Raw genomic sequence first — 17,208 nt, forward strand, 5'->3', positions numbered from 1 at the left:
GTTATTTCAACCAACTTGTTCAGACATGCAGGTTGGATTTGAACCCAAACCTGCTGGCTCAAAGGTGGGGGTGCTACCATTGAGTCACATCAGCCCAAATATGTTTTCCTTTAACTTGCAATCATCTTATCTGATTAAGTTATGTTCCACTCTGGTTTTACGCAATTTGGAGTTCAAACAATGGATTTCTTGGTTTGTGACTGTCTTACAGGTGATTCCCTTGTACTATTGCTGTTTGCTTGTTCATAACAGTGAAAATGATGTGTTTTGCAGTTCTGATGTGACTGACTTTATTTTTAAAATGCTGTTGCATGTGGAATTGCTAGGTATACTTTTCAGAAATTGAAAATGCATAATGAGTTGCACTGTTTTTCTTTTCTTCAGTTTGCATTTCCACTTCTTGAGTAAGAAGGTTAAGGATTTGAGGAACACTCTAGGGTTTGTGTTTTTGGGCTGTGTGTGGTTTACTGCTTCAAAATAGTTTTGAGGGAGTGCTGCACTTTTGGAATGCTGTCTTTGGGTGGTAATGCAGAACTGAAGCCCATCTGAAGGCACTATTTGAAGGTGAGTAGGGAATTTAATTAGTTTATTTGCTTTTTTTTCTAAAATCCAGATTAAATAGCATTTGTCTTATTGGTGCTGAATAATCATAGTAACAATCTTGTTTTTCTACATAACAGCTCTGTACTTTGAAACAACAAAGTACATAATTATTTTGTGGAATTAATAAAAAGTATGAAACAGTGCTACACAAACCTATTTTACTCCCTGTGAATGTTTTTAGTTAGTTTATTAGTATCTGACTGTGTATATAAGAATATTCAAATTTCAGAATCATTCATCAATGTTATAGGTTTGTAAGCATTACTTTGGTATAAATGGAACAGAACAACAATATTTCTATTTAACCCATTTCTAGCTATTTCAATGAAAAATATAGCAAAATACTGTGGGTACTGAAATAGACACCATATCAGAGAAACTCAGGTTTGGCAGCATCTGTGCTGAAAAAGAGTCATACTGTACTCAAAATGCTAAATGTTTCTCTCCAACTTAAAAAAAAGCTTGTCAGCTTCATATAACTTTCAATGGTGTCTGTTTTAATTTATGATTAGTTCTTCTCTACCATCCTTAGAACATAAATTTGCAGGTATTTGGCTTTGTTAGCCAGATAATTGCATGCTATGAAACTTAGAGGCTTCTTATTAAATCCTCAATTAGGTTCCATGCAATCTGAGTGTCTCTCACTATTCTGATTTAGGATTTGTTGACTAATGAAGCAACTATACTAACAGAACTCTTTCCAAATCTGAACGTCCCCAAGTTAAACAATGTAAAATGGTGTGAAAACAGAAACTTAGCAGGTAACCATTTGATACCTTTTTATTTTGATACTGATTTAGGCCCTTCTTCAGAGCTGATTTTTCCATAATTCCAGTTTCCTGCTTACTCCCCATAGCTTTTACGTAACTATCGGGAAACATTTTGAATGTAGTAATACATTTAATCTCCATCACTACATTTCACATTCTGAGAAATCTTTGGTGTGATAAGATTTCCATGCAGTAAACGTGTGTTGATTTTAATATAATTGGATCTTGTCTTTAAATTACGTACTTACAAGAACATAAGAAATAGGAGCAACGGTAGACTATTTGACCCCTCAAGCCTGCTCTGACATTTAATACAGGCATGGATGATCTTCTGTCCCAAACCCATTTCACTGCCTTCATGTTTACTATCTGAAATGTTTTCAGCATTTTCAAAGGATTAAACATGAACTTCTGGATTTATATGTTTCACTATCAAACAGGCATAATTGTCCACTAAGAGCTGTGGTGACTTTGGAAAAGCACGACTTAGTTTCTTACTTAATGGTGCTGTTTGTTAAAAGTGCAGGAAAATGGAATAGGGTTATAACAAAGTGAATCCCTCTTTAAGCTTGTTATTGGGATACATCCTTATTCTACTAAAAAGAAAATGAGTTGCAATAAAAGGCTGTGTGCACAGTTTTTGATTGAAATACATTTGACACTAATTTGTTCCTTTGTTTTGCTGCCAAGTTTAATATGCAGTGGTCCTGCTCATTCCTCCTTATTCCTCAAAGATGATTTGCCCCTTAACTGAACTGTAATGGACTTGGTTTTAATTTTACTTTTGTTTTAAAATTATGTCTGATTCCTGTTATTAATACAGGTGCTGTGGTGTGGTGACTTATAAAACTTCTCACTGTATTTTTCGTGTAAAAATATATGTGACAATAAATTTCTATTCCATTCCAAGTTCTAATGAGTCAAATGTATATGCTCAGATATGTACGCTTCTAGTTACCACGGTAATCTGTGGCATGGTCAGAGCCAGGGCTGGAAATTAGGTCCACTGTGTTAATCCTAACTAGGCCCCTAACTGAGGTGAAAGTGAGGACTGCAGATGCTGGAGATCAGAGGCAAAATTAGTGGTGCTGGAAAAGCACAGCAGGTCAGGCAGTATCTGAGACCATGAAGGGCTCCTGCCCGAAACATCGATCTTCCTTCTCCTCGGATGCTGCCTGACCTGCTGTGCTCTTCCAGCACCATTCTAAACTAGGCCCCTAACTGAGCACAGCCCTTGAGTTCTAATGTATCCCCATCCCAAACCCAGGTGTGGTGGGGAATGGGTCAACGATAAGAGACTAATATTAATGCTCAGGTTTGTTTTTAATATATTGTTGAAAAATGTATGAGCAGAAAGTCATTAAAGGCAAATCAAAGCAGGACTTATAAACTTAATGGTAAGTTCTTGGGGAGTGTTGCTGAACAGAGACACTTTGGAGCACAGGTTCATAGTTCCTTGAAAGTGGAGTCGAGGGTAAATAGGTTAGTGAAGGCGGCACTTGGTATGCTTCCCTTTATTGGTCAGAGTATTGAGTACAGGAGTTGGGAGGTCATGTTGTGGCTGTACAGGATATTGTTTAGGCCACTTTTGAAATGTGTGCAATTCTGGTCTCCTTCCTATCGGAAGGATTTTGTAAATTGTTTCTGAACTCTTTCAAGTTTTACAAGGATGTTGCCAGGGTTAGGGGATTTGAGGTACAGGGAGAGGCTGAATAGACTGGGGCTGTTTTCCCTGGAACATCGGAGGCTGAGGAGTGACCTTTTATTTAGGTTTATAAAATTATGATGGGCATGGGTAGGGTAAATAGACAAGGTGTTTTCCTGGGGGTGGTGCAGTTCCAGAACTAGAGAGCATAGGTTTAGGGTGAGAGGGAAAAAAATTTATAAGAGATCTAAGGGGCAACCTTTTCACGCAGAAGGTGGTGCATGTATGGAATGAGCTGCCAGAAGAAGTGGTGGAGGCTGGTACAATTGCAACATTTAAAAAGCATCTGGATGGGTATATGAATAGGAAGGATTTAGAGGGAAATGGGCCAAATGCTGGCAAATGGGACTAGATTAGGTTAGGATATCTGGTCGGTGTGCACTAGTTGGACTGAAAGGTCAGTTTCCGTGCTGTACATCTTTATGACTCTTAAATATTGGGGTATATTGATGAGTTACTCCATCATGTGAGCATGACCTTCTTGGGATTGAGTTATCGGTTAGTATATTTTCTTGGGGTGGTGTGTAGCAGCAGGTAGCAGTGAAAACTCCTATTGTGACTAAGGAAAAAAAATCACAATATTGTAATCCATTGTACACAAAACTGAACTAAATATAGTAGAATCCTCTAATAAGTTAGAATGAGTTATGATTTTATCAGAATATTTACACAGGGGCTTCATTGTGTTTTGAACAGGAAAAAATAATAAATTTTGGGAGTATTTTTAGGTTAAAACTGTGAGTAGTTAATGTGTATAGCATGACTGCATTTTCATTTGTGTTGTAATAAAATGTAGTTAATCAATTATAAAAGGTAAGGTTGCCATAGATAGAGACAACTGGTGGTGAGGGTCATCATGTCTCACGTGAGAAGAAAGGTTGAGAAAGCGTGTTCTTCAACGTAACCTCAGTCAGTGCGGGAATTGAACCCATGCTGTTGCTATCACTCTGCATCTCAAATCAGTAATCCCGCCAAATATATACAAGATAGGCAAAGTAATACTCAAGAAATGGAGATAGGTTTTGTAATTATTTTGTGTTTTGTTGAGAAAGTTTCACTTTCATAAGGCACCTCAATACATTAGTCAAAATATTTTGATGCCCAATTCCTCCGCTGTTTTGCATCAAGTGATTAATTGCTAAGAATAGTGCCAACAGTCAGCTGCAGTTATTCTATTTGTATTACTGCACCAGCTGTGGAAGGTAAAGTTCCATACAAGTTTGCTTTAATATGCATGTATGTTAATTGTACTCAGACTATTGATACAATAAATATTGAGTGCTTTCAGGCTTTCTAAAAGATGTGAATCATTTTTTAACATTGAGGATTAGTACGTAGATATGGAACCAGATTTTACACACATCTATGAGCAGATGTGCCGGATGTTCATTAAATTTGCACTTGGTCAAGAACTTTCTATGAGGTTTCTACTTCTACTGAATGTAAATATAATTAGAGCAGCATTTTGGTGCTACACACTCTCTGCTTCAGATCATGGACCTGTGTGAACAGAACAAGTAATTCTATCACCTTTCATGGATCATATCAATGTCTGAGCCAGTATATGTCATACAACGTACTTAACTTGATATCAAATAACTTACAAAAATGAAGAGTCTTTTGGAAAGGGATACAAGAGGCAAAAATAGGTAGCAAAACCAAAATGTAACTTTGCTTTTATACATGACCAATATTAATTAAACATTGGAAGGAATAAGCCTACATATGTCTAAAGGCTGTTGTTCATTTCACCAATAAAACATTTTGACCAGGTTGAACAAGCCCTAACAATTTTGAAATTATTACGAAACATCCATTGGTCAGAAATGAACAATTCATCCAGTAGTACGTGCACATGCTGGACTCCACCCATACTTCACCTATCCCATCTATAGACATTTCTATTACGTTCGCATGTAATTATCTACTCTCCACTTAACTTAGTTAATATATTTATCTCAACTACTCTTGATAGTAAGAAGATCTTCGTTCTGCTTGTTTAACCGTTTTTTTTGGTGGGCCTTCTCTAGTCCGTGTCCTTTTTTATATTGTGTAAGTGAATTGGTTCAGGGTGCTTTAACCAGAGTCCTATTTGTGTTCTAACACCAGCTACATTTGTGAAAACTAGGCACTGAGAAATACTTGTTTATTTTACTGTCTTTTTGACCAATGTTGTAACTTAGCGATCTTCCTGACCCTCCAGTCCATTTAAAAAAAAACATGCTTTCCTCGGGAGAGTAGCTCCTTATTTTTCTTAATGAGATACGCAACATATGACTTATCCGTACTAGAGTTCATTTACTAATTACATCTCCATTTTTTTCAAATTATTTATCTCTACCTATATATTGTCACACTCTCTCATTATCTGCCATAATTTGGTGTTATTCCCAGATTTTGTGACTTTATTTCTGACTCATTAGCTCAAATCCTTTCTTTCAAATTGAGAACAGCAGTAGTCCCACACCAATCCTTGCAAAGCACCATAGTCATTGAGTTGTATACCATAGAAACAGACCCTTCAGTCCAACTGGTCCATGCTGACCAGATATCCTAAATTAGTCCCATTTACCAGCATTTAGCTCATTTCCCTTTAAACCCTTCCTAATCATATACCCATCCAGATGCCTTTGAAATGTTGTAATTGTACCAGCCTCCAGTACTTCCTCTGGCAGCTCATTCCATAAATGCATCACCTCTGCATGAAAAAAGTTGCTCTTTATGCCCCTTTTAAATCTTTCTCTTCTCATCTTAAACCTATGCTGTCTAGTTTTGGTCCACGCTACCCTGGGGCAAAGATCTTGTCTATCCGCCCTATCCATGCACCTCATGATTTTATAAACTTCTATAAGGTTACCCCTCAGCCTCCAATGCTCCAGGGAAAATAACACCAGCCTATTCAGCCTCTCCCTATAGCTCAAATCCTCCAATCCTGGCAACATCCTTGTAAATCTTTTATGAACCCTTCCAAGTTTCACAACACCCTTCCTATAGCAGGGAGACGAGAATTAAAAGCACATAAGCTCCCAACTCCTAAACTCAATGTACTGACCAATAAAGACAAGCATACCAAGTGCCTTCTTCACTATGCTGTCTATCTGCTACTCTACTTTCAAGGAACTGTGAACCTGCACCCCAAGGCAACACTCAGGACCTTCCCATTAAGTGTATATGTCCTGCCTTGATTTACCTTTCTAGACTGCAGCACCTCACATTTATCTAAATTAAACTCCATCTGCCACACCTCGGCCCATTGGCCGATCTGATCAAGGTTCCTGTTGTACTCTTGAGGTAATCTTCTTGGCTGTCCATTACACCACCAGTGTTGGTGTCATCCACAAACTTACTAGCCATGTTCACATCCTACCAATTATCAATCAGCAACTTTTAAGCCCTAAATCTCTGTTTTTCTGTTTCGTAGCCAGCTTTCTACCAACCTGCTGCCTACCTACTGACTCCAAATGGTTTGAGACCTTAATAATGAGTGCATGATCCAGTACCTGACCCAGAGGCTGTTTGAAAATCCATGTATATTGCGGTTACTGCATTATCCTTCTTTACTTTTGTTGTTGCTTTTGCAAAGAATTGAATCAGGTTGGTCAAGCATGAACACCTATTGGAATCCATGTTGGCTGCTGTGTATTATTTCCAATTTCTAGATCTTTTCTGCTGTAGCCTTGATTAAGGATTCCATTATCATTCCCGTCACTAATATTGAACTAGTTGATTCTGGTGAATTTATTTGGTGTAAATGATAGTGACTGACTGGTACAGAGCAACCTCTGGAGCACTAATAGTCTCCTCATTATTTCTATGGCATAATCTGTTCCTTTGGTTTATGGAAGGAAAGTGTACTTTTCAGACCAAGCTCTGATAAGGAGCTCCGCTGCTTCAGGACTGGGTATCCTTTTCCTGCTCCTATTGTTTTGATTTGTTTATGGGATCTGTATGTTGTTGGAGTTTATGCCCATTCCTAATTTCCTGAGGGTATGGTGCTGTTGTTTGGAGTTGTGTGTAAGCCAGTGCAAGTAACACCAGCAGATCCCCTTTCATAGACCAGAGAACCATTTGGGGTTTTATGGCAACCAACAACGGTTGCCAATAAACTGCCTTTTCCCTCCAGATCTTTATTGAATTCAGGTCTCATTGTCTACCATGGTGGGAATTGAACCCGTGTCTTCAGAACATTAGCCTGTGCTTGGATTGCTAGTCTAGCACATCTCCAATATTTTTGTCTCAACTTTGTTTTGCATTGTAACATACACGGTGAACATATCAGTGTAACTCTTAATTGATTTTCTCCTCCTTATTAGATAAAATGCATGTCTCATTGGCTGAGGCCCTGGAGGTGCGGGGAGGACCACTAGAGGAAGAGGAGATTTGGGCTGTTTTAAGTCAGAGCGCAGAATGCCTGCAAGATCTGTTCCATAAAGGTATGTAACCATTTAATTTTAACATGCTGATTGGGAATTATGTACAAAACAGAAACAAGCTATTTGATCCAAATAGTTCAGGCAACACCAAGAACATCCTTCCATCCCTTTTCATCTAATCTTATCAACAGAAACCTTTACTTCTTTCTCCATTCATCTTTGTATGGTATTTCCTTGATGGCTGCATTTATGGGCATCATCTGCTAACCAGTATGTTTCAGTTGTGAGCAGCAGTTCAACTAATATGCAGCTCCATCGGTCACTTGGCAGCATCTCCCACTGTCTTTAGTGAAGTGTTGAAAGGAAAAATCTGAATTGAAACTTCAAAACATCTTTGAGGATGAATGCTGTTCAGTTGTTAGTTACACAGTCCTGAAAGATCACTAGTGACTTTTAGAACAAATGAAACAGTTCTGTGCTCAACATTTTCTGGAGAAATGAGTATTAAGGTGAATTAACATGAATGTTGTAAATCACCAAAATTGGAGATGTAGTGGACTGCAAAGAAGGTTACGTCAGAGTACAATGGCATCTTGATCAGATGGGTTAGTGAGCTGAGGAGTGGGAGATAGAGTTTAATTTAGGTAAATGCAAGGCAATGCAATTTGGAAAAGTAAATTAGAGCAGGACTCATACAATTAATGGTAAGGTCCTGGGGAGTGTTGCTGAACAAAGAGACCGTGGAGTGCAGGTTCTTAGTTCCTTGAAAGTAGAGTCGCAGGTAGATAGGATAGTGAAGAAGGTATGCTTTCTTTTATTGGTCAGACCATTGAGTACAGGAGTTGGGAGGTCATGTTGCGGCTGTACAGGACATTGGTTAGGCCACTGTTTAGCATATTGCGTGCAATTCTGGTCTCCTTCCTATCGGAAAGATGTTGTGAAACTTGAAAGGGTTCAGAAACGATATACAAGGATGTTGCCAGGGTTGGAGAATTTGAGGTACAGGGAGAGACTGAATAGGCTAGGGCTGTTTTCCGTGCAGCATCAGAGGCTGAGGGGTGACCGTATAGAGGTTTACAAAATCGTGAGGGGCATGGATAGGATAAATGGACAAGGTTTTTTTCCCTGGGGTGGGGGAGTCCAGAACTAGAGGCATAGGTCTAGGGTGAGAGGGGAAAGATATGAAAGGGACCTAAGGGGCACCTTTTTCATGCAGAGCGTGGTGCATGTATGGAATGAGCTGCCAGAGGAAGTGGTGCAAGCTGGTACAATTACAGCATTTAAAAGGTATCTGGATGGGTATATGAATAGGAAGGGTTTGGAGGGATATGGGCTGGCTGCTGGCAGGTGGGACGAGATTGGGTTGGGATGTCTGGTCAGTGTGGGCGAGTTGGACCGAAGGGTCTGTTTCCGTGCTGTACATCTCTATGACTGTATAACTGGGAGGATGAAGAACATGAATTAGGTGAGTTAAAACATCATATATCTCCAACAATCAATCGACTGCATCTGCCTCTTTACCTGCCGTCATTTCCACCACCTCCAAACAGACCCCACCACCAGGGACATATTTCCCTCCCCTCCCCTATCAGCGTTCCGAAAAGACCACTCCCTCCGTGACTCCCTCGTCAGGTCCACACCCCCCCACCAACCTAACCTCCACTCCCCGGCACCTTCCCCTGCATCCGCAAGAAATGCAAAACTTGCGCCCACACCTCCCCCCCTTACTTCCCTCCAAGGCCCCAAGGGACACTGCCATATCCGCCACAAATTCACCTGCACCTCCACACACATCATCTATTGCATCCGCTGCACCCGATGTGGCTTCCTCTATATTGGGGAGACAGGCTGCCTACTTGCGGAACGTTTCAGAGAACATCTCTGGAACACCCGGACCAACCGACCCAACCACCCCGTAGCCCAACACTTCAACTCCCCCTCCCACTCCACCAAGGACATGCAGGTCCTTGGACTGCTCCATCACCGGACCATGGCAACACGACGGTTGGAGGAAGAGCGCCTCATCTTCTGCCTGGGAACCCTCCAACCACAAGGGATGAACTCTGATTTCTCCAGTTTCCTCATTTCCCCTCCCCCCCCACCTTGTCTCAGTCAAATCCCTCGAACTCAGCACCGCCTTCCTAACCTGCAATCTTCTTCCTGACCTCTCCGCCCCCACCCCACTCCGGCCTATCACCCTCACCTTGACCTCCCTCCACCTATCGCATTCCCAACGCCCCTCCCCAAAGTCCCTCCTCCCTACCTTTTATCTTAGCCTGCTGGACACACTTTCCTCATTCCTGAAGAAGGGCTTATGCCCGAAAGGTCGATTCTCCTGTTCCTTGGATGCTGCCTGACCTGCTGCGCTTTTCCAGCAACACATTTTCAGCTCTGCCTATACATATTCTATTACAGTGCAACTGATTATGGCAATCGATTTTGCTTTGGGAACAGACACACACTTCTTTTCCTTAAATACTTTATGCTATTTTGCTTAGCGACTTACTGCATGCAGCAGCATAATCCACATTCTAACCACTCGCTAATTAAAAAAATTTTCCCGGTACATTTTGCTAAATTTATAAGGAACAAACTTGTATTTATAACTCCTAGTTTTATCTCCCTACAAGCAGAAATACTTTTCCTGTATGTCATCTCTCAAGCCTTTGTTTCATCTTCAGGATCCCTGTCAAATCACACATTCTTTTTTTCCAGGCTGTTCAATAGTTTCTTAAAAATATGGTTTATTTTGCATTGAAACTTGTATCACGAAAAATATTTGATAAGTATTCATGTAAGGCTTCATTGGTTGTCGACCTAATTCAGTATCTGATGGATACGTTAAGCATTAACACATGTTTAGAATTAGATTTACTGTGGTTGGTGTTACTCAGATTAATTTAATGCTCAGGAATAGTTTTATGCTACAAAACCACTAATTTGATGTGGATCTGTATTGGAAAAAAATGGTCTGAATAATTCCTGTTAGAGAAAGCACTGTAAGGGTAAAGTGAGGAAGAAAGATAACTGTGGTAACAACAAAACATCTTCTGCTTTCTCCTCTTCTGCTCTGGCTGCACTTCAACCAGTATTTGAAGTGTTATGCAGGCCATTGCTTCTTTTCTGAATTAAGGGAAAAAAACCAAAAGTGAAACTCTTTTATGTTTCCCTTGATTTGTGCAAAAAAGACTCATGGCTAAAGATCTGTGAAAATGCTTGAAGAGCTGGCAATGGATATGTTAATTCATTGCTGTAAATTCACTTCTGGTAACAGCCAGTGTTTCTCATAATGTGGACTCAAATTTCAGAAGACTTGGCATAAACAAAGCACTCCATGATACAGAGATCTATGGAGAACACTATAGTATGTTTCATTTTGAATAGTGGCCAGTCTGTTTAATATTCTTGGATTGAATGGAGCTGAATCCATCTGTTTTCTAAAATTTAAATTTGTTTCTTATTCATGAGTGCACAGAAAATATTCTATACATGTTGATGTTCTTTTGTTATAGTTTTACTCATTTTTTTTAGCAGAATACCACAATGAGGGTTTACACTGCAGGATAGTCCTGAAATTTTGGATCCTTAAGTAATTTTAAGCAAACCAGTTTTGCCTTAGGTTTTTAGATCAATTTCATTTGGTCATCGGTCCCTCACAGACGTAGAAGACTCTCCTCCACTCTCAGGGTGAGTTCGTAGGTAACTGTACAGACTGATTTGGCTTCTGCAGGCTCTGCCATGCATGGGGCAGAAGATGATTGCGGGAAGGGGTAGGTGGGTGGGGCGTTGGTCCAGCAGTATGGTTTTCACGTGGCCTCTGCTTTTTCCCAACGCTCCTCCTCCACTTTGGATGGTGCTGGACCAGTGATTCTCAGGTATCACACTTCACTAGTGAGGCCTTGAGGGTATCCTCCGTCTATCCACTGGGACTCGTTGCTGTTTCAGAGCTGGGAGTAGAGCACCTGCTTGGGGAGTTTCGTGTTCACCAAGCAGGTGACGTGCCCAGCCCATTGCAGTTGATCCAGGGTGGTCAGAGCCTCACTGCTGGAGATATTGGCTGATTGAGAATGCTGATGTTGGTGCCTTCCCAACAGATTTGCAGATTTGCAGGATTGTACGCAGGCAGCATCTGAAATGTAACAACCACTTGAGGGACTTATCTCAACGTAGTGTGAATTTGAAAATAGAGCAGCATAGACTGACATGGCTTCATGTTTCCTTTCACTGTTTACTCAAGTGCAGTTCTATATACAGCTCGTTCTCCTATAACACGCATTTCATCGACATGATTTGACTGTGACACGATTGGTGAATGGGGGAATGATTTTTAAAAAAATACAAACTCTCATTGGCACGTGGTGTCATGGTGCGCTGAGGACTGGACTCTCATCTGTGTCACATGTTTTGTGGTGAAGGGCTTCCTGAAAAGTACAGTGCTGTATTCCGTATTTTTATATCCTGTTTTTTGCAAATTTTGCTGTGTTTTCCACTAATTTCCTAGAACAAAGTTGCAAGAATGTCGACAGGAAGCATCCAGGCAATAAAATCGCGGGTGGTGACCATAAAGAAAGGCTATAACACTTGAATGGAACCTAGATGTTATAGAGTGTTTTCACCATAATGAAAGAGCATGTGATATTGTTTGTGTAACAGGAACAAAGGAGTCTCTGCTATGCACCATTAGAGACAATGAGGAAAGAATTAAAGCAAGCTGCATTGCTGGAACAAGTCTAAGTGCTAGCAAGTCTATGAGATCACGAACAAAGGAACTTAAGGAGATGGAGTGGCTTCTAAGTGTGTGGATAGATGATCAATCGAAAAAATGATCTAGGACCACCATTCTCACCATAAAACAGAAAGTCTTATCAATTTATGAGGACCTAAGGAAAAAAGTTGAAAATCCTGCCGCTGTGTCTGCCTTAAGTGCTAGTAGTGGCTGATTTGCTGGATTTGAGAACCACTATGCTTTTCATAATGTAAAGTTATGTGGCAAAGCTGCTAGTGCAGACTAGGAATATGCACTGTCATTTCCTCCCGTAGTGAAAAAAAATTGATTGAGGAAGAAGGCTACACTTTAAATCAAGTCTTAATTTGGACGAGACAGGTTTATACTGGAAGTGAATGCCATCTAGAACCTACATTTCTAAGCATGAAGCACACGCTCCAGGTTTTAAGGTCACAAAGGATCGTATGATTGTGTTGGTGGGAGCCAAGCTAACGGAGCTGTCTGTGAGCATTGAAAGGTTACGTTAAGTCCACTCTAAGTGTTTACTTCAGGTCAAGCAAAGGAGATTGGATGATGGGGCAAATTCTTTTCTGACCTTATTGTTGATGTTTTTGAGCATGATTTTTAGAAACTATTGCAGGATTAGTCTGGATTTGCGACAGTGTGAAAACAGGCCCTTCTGCCCAACAAGTGCACACCGACCCTCCAAAGAGTAACACCACCCAGACCAATTTCCCCTGACTAATGCACCTCACACTACGGGCAATTTAGCATGGCCAATTCACATGACCTGTACATTCTTGGACTGTGGGAGGAAACCGGAGCACCTGGAGGAAACCCACACAGACACTGGGAGAATGTGCAAACTCCACACAGACAGTCACTCGAGGCTGGAATTGAACCTGGGTCCTTGGTGCTGTGAGGCAGCAGTACTAACCACTGAGCCACTCTAGATTCTCCTCATTCTGGATAATGCACCAAGCCATCCGCCCACCTTTGGTGAGCTTTCTGACAACATCAAAGTGCTATTTCTACCTCTGAACGCAACCTCTCTCATTCAACCCATGGACCCAGGTGCAATAGCAACTTTTAAAGCTTATTATTTCAGGCGCACATTCAAGAAGCTGATTGCAGCTACTAAGGGGGTAATGAGGACATTGAAGATCAATGTTGGAAGAGTTTTAACATTAAGAATGCTATTGACATAATTGTGGAGGCCTGGGTGATGTCAGTTAGAATGCCTTTTTTAAGCCAATCCCCAAGAAACAGTCCGAGGACAATGAACCATAGTCATCCACTTATGGACTAATTTTTTTTTGTCGTAACCTTGCATCCAGAATTGGACCTGAAAGTGATGGTGAAGCTGATGATGACCCTCAGCCCTTGTTTTAATACACTACTGTAACTCCGCAAACTCAGAAACTCCTTCAAGTTACCTTCCAGGTTAAGTGTTAAATTCTTTTTATTATTTCATTAAAATATATTGTTTTAACATTTTACCAAGACTCTGTTATCGTTTGTGTTAGGCTAACTACTATTTTTATTTCAATTTTTACTGATACTTTTGATGGTACGCCCCAACACGTTTTTTTTCCATAGGCTCTGTTATTTCTATTGTGCGATTGTGGAGTAGGATGATTGTCAATGGTGTCAGCAGGACTCGTTGACCTCTGCACGCCTTGTTACTCTTCGGGATGCTGCAGCACACCCTCACTGCAGACATCAATCCAGGGCACATGCTGTTTGAACATAAAGTTACACTTCACACTGGAACAGTTATATTCTTGGCTACGCAGAGAGAAACAACCCAACACAAGTCAAAGCAGTGACATTTGAAAAGGAGTGCCAAATAATGTACAGTGCGTAGTCAGTCATGCCACCAAAGTGCCCTGAATACAGTTTATTCTTCCACTGCTTCCCAATACCCCTAGTACCACAGCTGGGATGGGGAAAGCCTGCTTTGTAGTGAAGTCCATTGGCCCTGCAGATTTCGTCAGGCGTTTAGTGTTTGGATTGGCTCGATATTTTGAGGATTTTCTTATCAGAGGCAAGTTGTCCCTCCTCGGTGTGATCCTCCCAAAAGTCACTGGGTGAAGGTGGAGGGTCTGGCCACCTCTGAAGTGTCCTGAAAGGCGACTTCTGAGGAGACTGTGTGTGTTTTTTTCCTCCATCTTAGTGCCTTCTCCATGTGTGGAAGGGACTGTGCACCAAGTCCCCACCCATGCCTTCAATCGTGAGGACCAGTGTCTGTGGGGTAATGGGATGCAGAAGTGTGTGCTTGCATGTGTCTGTCCACCAAGGAGCTGGACCTGGCTCTTCATGGCAGCTGCCAACAAGTCAATGACTGATGAAAGATATATTATGGAATAGTATTTACAACGTTGCGGGACATATAAGTCTCGATATTCCTCCTGGAGTAGCCCCAGTTTTCTTTTGTGAGGGCAAGGACTCTGGCCTCCTCACCCCTGACAAGGACAATGACAGTGCCCCTCCACCTGCACAGGCCTCTTTCTGACCTGTTTTGGGCTGCTTTATCCTGTTAATGAGAGAGGGAAGAATTGCGTGAGATGAAATTGGATGGCATGGCTGTGGTTCTGATCGGCAAAAGTTGGTGAGGTTTTTGGACAAGTGAGTAGGCAGCAGAGGAGGCCATGCAACATTAATGGTGTGGGAGGTTGGTGCAGGGGTGGGGAGTTGGTGAAAATAGGCGATTGAAGATATTGCAGACAACCGTGAGAGTGACAGAGCATGAGCGTTGGTGGGAGGCAGATGCAGTAGCAGAGAGAAAGTGAGTGTGAAGTAGCAGAGAGAAGAGTGTGTGGCATCTAGTCCAGTGGAGCAGAGAGGTCACTGACTTTCCTAAGGCAGTGCTGGCTGTCTCCTGCACTGTGTGGTGACGGCCCTGACCTAGGTGACAATTTCAGGGAGGATCAAGGTCTGGGGGCCAGTTCTCCCGAAAGGAGACTCCTCTCCCAATGCACAACAACCTTTTTTAAAAAAATGGTGTGAATGCAAGGAGTGTCAGTCTTTCGTCAGATATTCGCGAAGTGATTAGTTAATCCATGAGCAGTGTATTGTAAAATGGGACAGAAATTGAATGTGATGGATGCTAGGGTAGGGTAGATAGCTAATGAGACTTAATTGCTAAGAAAGGGCAAGAAATTGTGCTGGGCCATGTATGGGGGAATCCTTTTGAAAGCCTCTGCGTCTTGCTCTTAACCAACAGAAGTGTAAGATTCAGCCAATGTTACCTGTTCAAGTGACAGCATCCACGTGTACATAATTAAAACTTATACCCTATTAAAACACGTGCACATTCAATAAGTTTATGCCATAATGGTTTATTTGGGAATGAGGAGGTCATATAGATGTTCAGTGTAGCAGACTCTGGAGAAGCAGCCCCACTGAATTTGGTGCTGTAAAATTAAGCTGCATAACATCAGAACCAGGAGCAGGAGTAGGCCATCCGGCTCTTCGAGCCCGCTCCACCATTCAATAAGATCATGGCTGATCTTTACATGGACTCCGCTCCGCTTACCCGCCCTCTCACTAGAACCCATAGTTCCTTTACAATTCAAAACATTATCTACATTAGCTTTAAAAACGTTCAGTGAGGAAGCCTCAAATACTTTACTGGGCAGGGAATTCACAACCCTTTGGTGAAGATGTTCCTCCTCAACTCCGACCTTAATCTGCTCCCCTAATTTTGAGGCTATGATCTCTTGTCCTAGTTTCACCAGCCAGTGGAGACCATCCCAATGCTTCTATCCTATCTATTCCCTTGATAATTTTATGTGTCTATAAGACTCCCCCCCCCCCCCCCCCCCCCATTCTTCTAAATTCCAATGAATATAATCCCAGTCTTCTTAGTCTGTCCTCATAAACCAACCTTCTCAACTTTGGAATCAACCCTAGTGAATCTCCTGTGCACCCCCAGTGCCAGTACATCCTTTAAGTCAGGAGACCAAATTTGTACACAGTAATCCAGGTGGAGCCACACCATCACCTCATACAGGTGCCAGATAACCACCCTGCTTTTAAACTCAACCCGTTTAGCAATAAAAGACAACATTCCATTTGCCTTCTTAATTATCTGCTACACCTGCAGACCAACCTTCTGCAATTCATGGAAAAGGACACCCAGGTCCCTCTGCATAGCAACGTGCTGCAATGTTTTACTGTTCAAATAATTGTCCTTTTTACTGTTTTTTTTCCCTACTAAAATGGATGACCTCACCTTTATCAGTGGCATTCAACTTGGCATATGTGAAATGTAGTTTGTGATTATCCAGAAGTAGTTATATCTTGTTTAACAGTGTCACTAGTATTTATGTTTTCTTATAATTGGAGACAAATGCACTTGTTGCTTCATGGAACATGATTGTTCATGAATGTAAATGTTTTCTTCATAAGACGGCAGTTTAGAAGAAACCTGGTTTATTGTGACATAGGTATGAAAGAGTTAAAATATGGAATAGAAAATCCTGGAATTTTCTTCCTAGTGGGATTATGGGTGTACCTATACTAAACGACTGCAGTGATTCAAGAAGACTGCCCACCACACCTCCTTAAGGAAAACTAGGGTTGGACAATGAATGCTGGCGCAACCAGTGATTCCCATGTCCTGTGAATGAATGATAACAAAAAGAATACTCTCTGCACAATGCAACACAGGTAGGAAAGTCCAATTCACCATGTGGCTCTGAGGTGGGTGAGATTCAAATTTGCTTGCTTTTAGTTTTAATGGGGATGAGTCAGAGGTATAGATGACCAAATCCCACATCCTACAACAACCCCCTGACATGGTATCAATGATCTCTAAGACAATGCTCTCATCTCATTCTCCCCCTGCCCGCACACCCCCACCAAAAAAAACAATATCCATGATCTTTCCAAGTGCACACAGTAATCCAGGTGTGCAACCTGTTTGTGCAACCTACACAGAGTGACTAACTGGAATAAATTAAGGGACACTAGAAAATTAGTTTTGTGTTTTTCAGGGAGAAGAGTAGGGGGAGATGTTTTAAAAAA

The 17,208-nt window shown here is 41.4% G+C and overlaps 1 protein-coding gene across 9 annotated transcripts in view; it reads left to right on the plus strand.

Moving 5' to 3' along the window:
* ptpn13 (protein tyrosine phosphatase non-receptor type 13) overlaps nt 1–17,208 on the plus strand; it is a 265,404-nt gene that overhangs the window by 19,929 nt on the left and 228,267 nt on the right. For 4 of the 9 annotated variants that reach the window (XM_072547405.1, XM_072547935.1, XM_072547489.1 and 1 more), the window contains exons 1-2: nt 193–211; nt 7,392–7,511. In XM_072547405.1, coding sequence (XP_072403506.1) covers nt 7,397–7,511 — 115 coding nt within the window. In that variant the 5' untranslated portion in view covers nt 193–211; nt 7,392–7,396. Of the gene's footprint in view, nt 1–192; nt 212–546; nt 565–7,391; nt 7,512–17,208 lie in introns of those variants that run through there. The other 5 variants (XM_072547657.1, XM_072547747.1, XM_072547874.1 and 2 more) reach the window with 3 other exon arrangements.

This window comes from Chiloscyllium punctatum, chromosome 1, assembly GCF_047496795.1.
Source record: "Chiloscyllium punctatum isolate Juve2018m chromosome 1, sChiPun1.3, whole genome shotgun sequence".
NCBI lineage: Eukaryota > Metazoa > Chordata > Chondrichthyes > Orectolobiformes > Hemiscylliidae > Chiloscyllium > Chiloscyllium punctatum.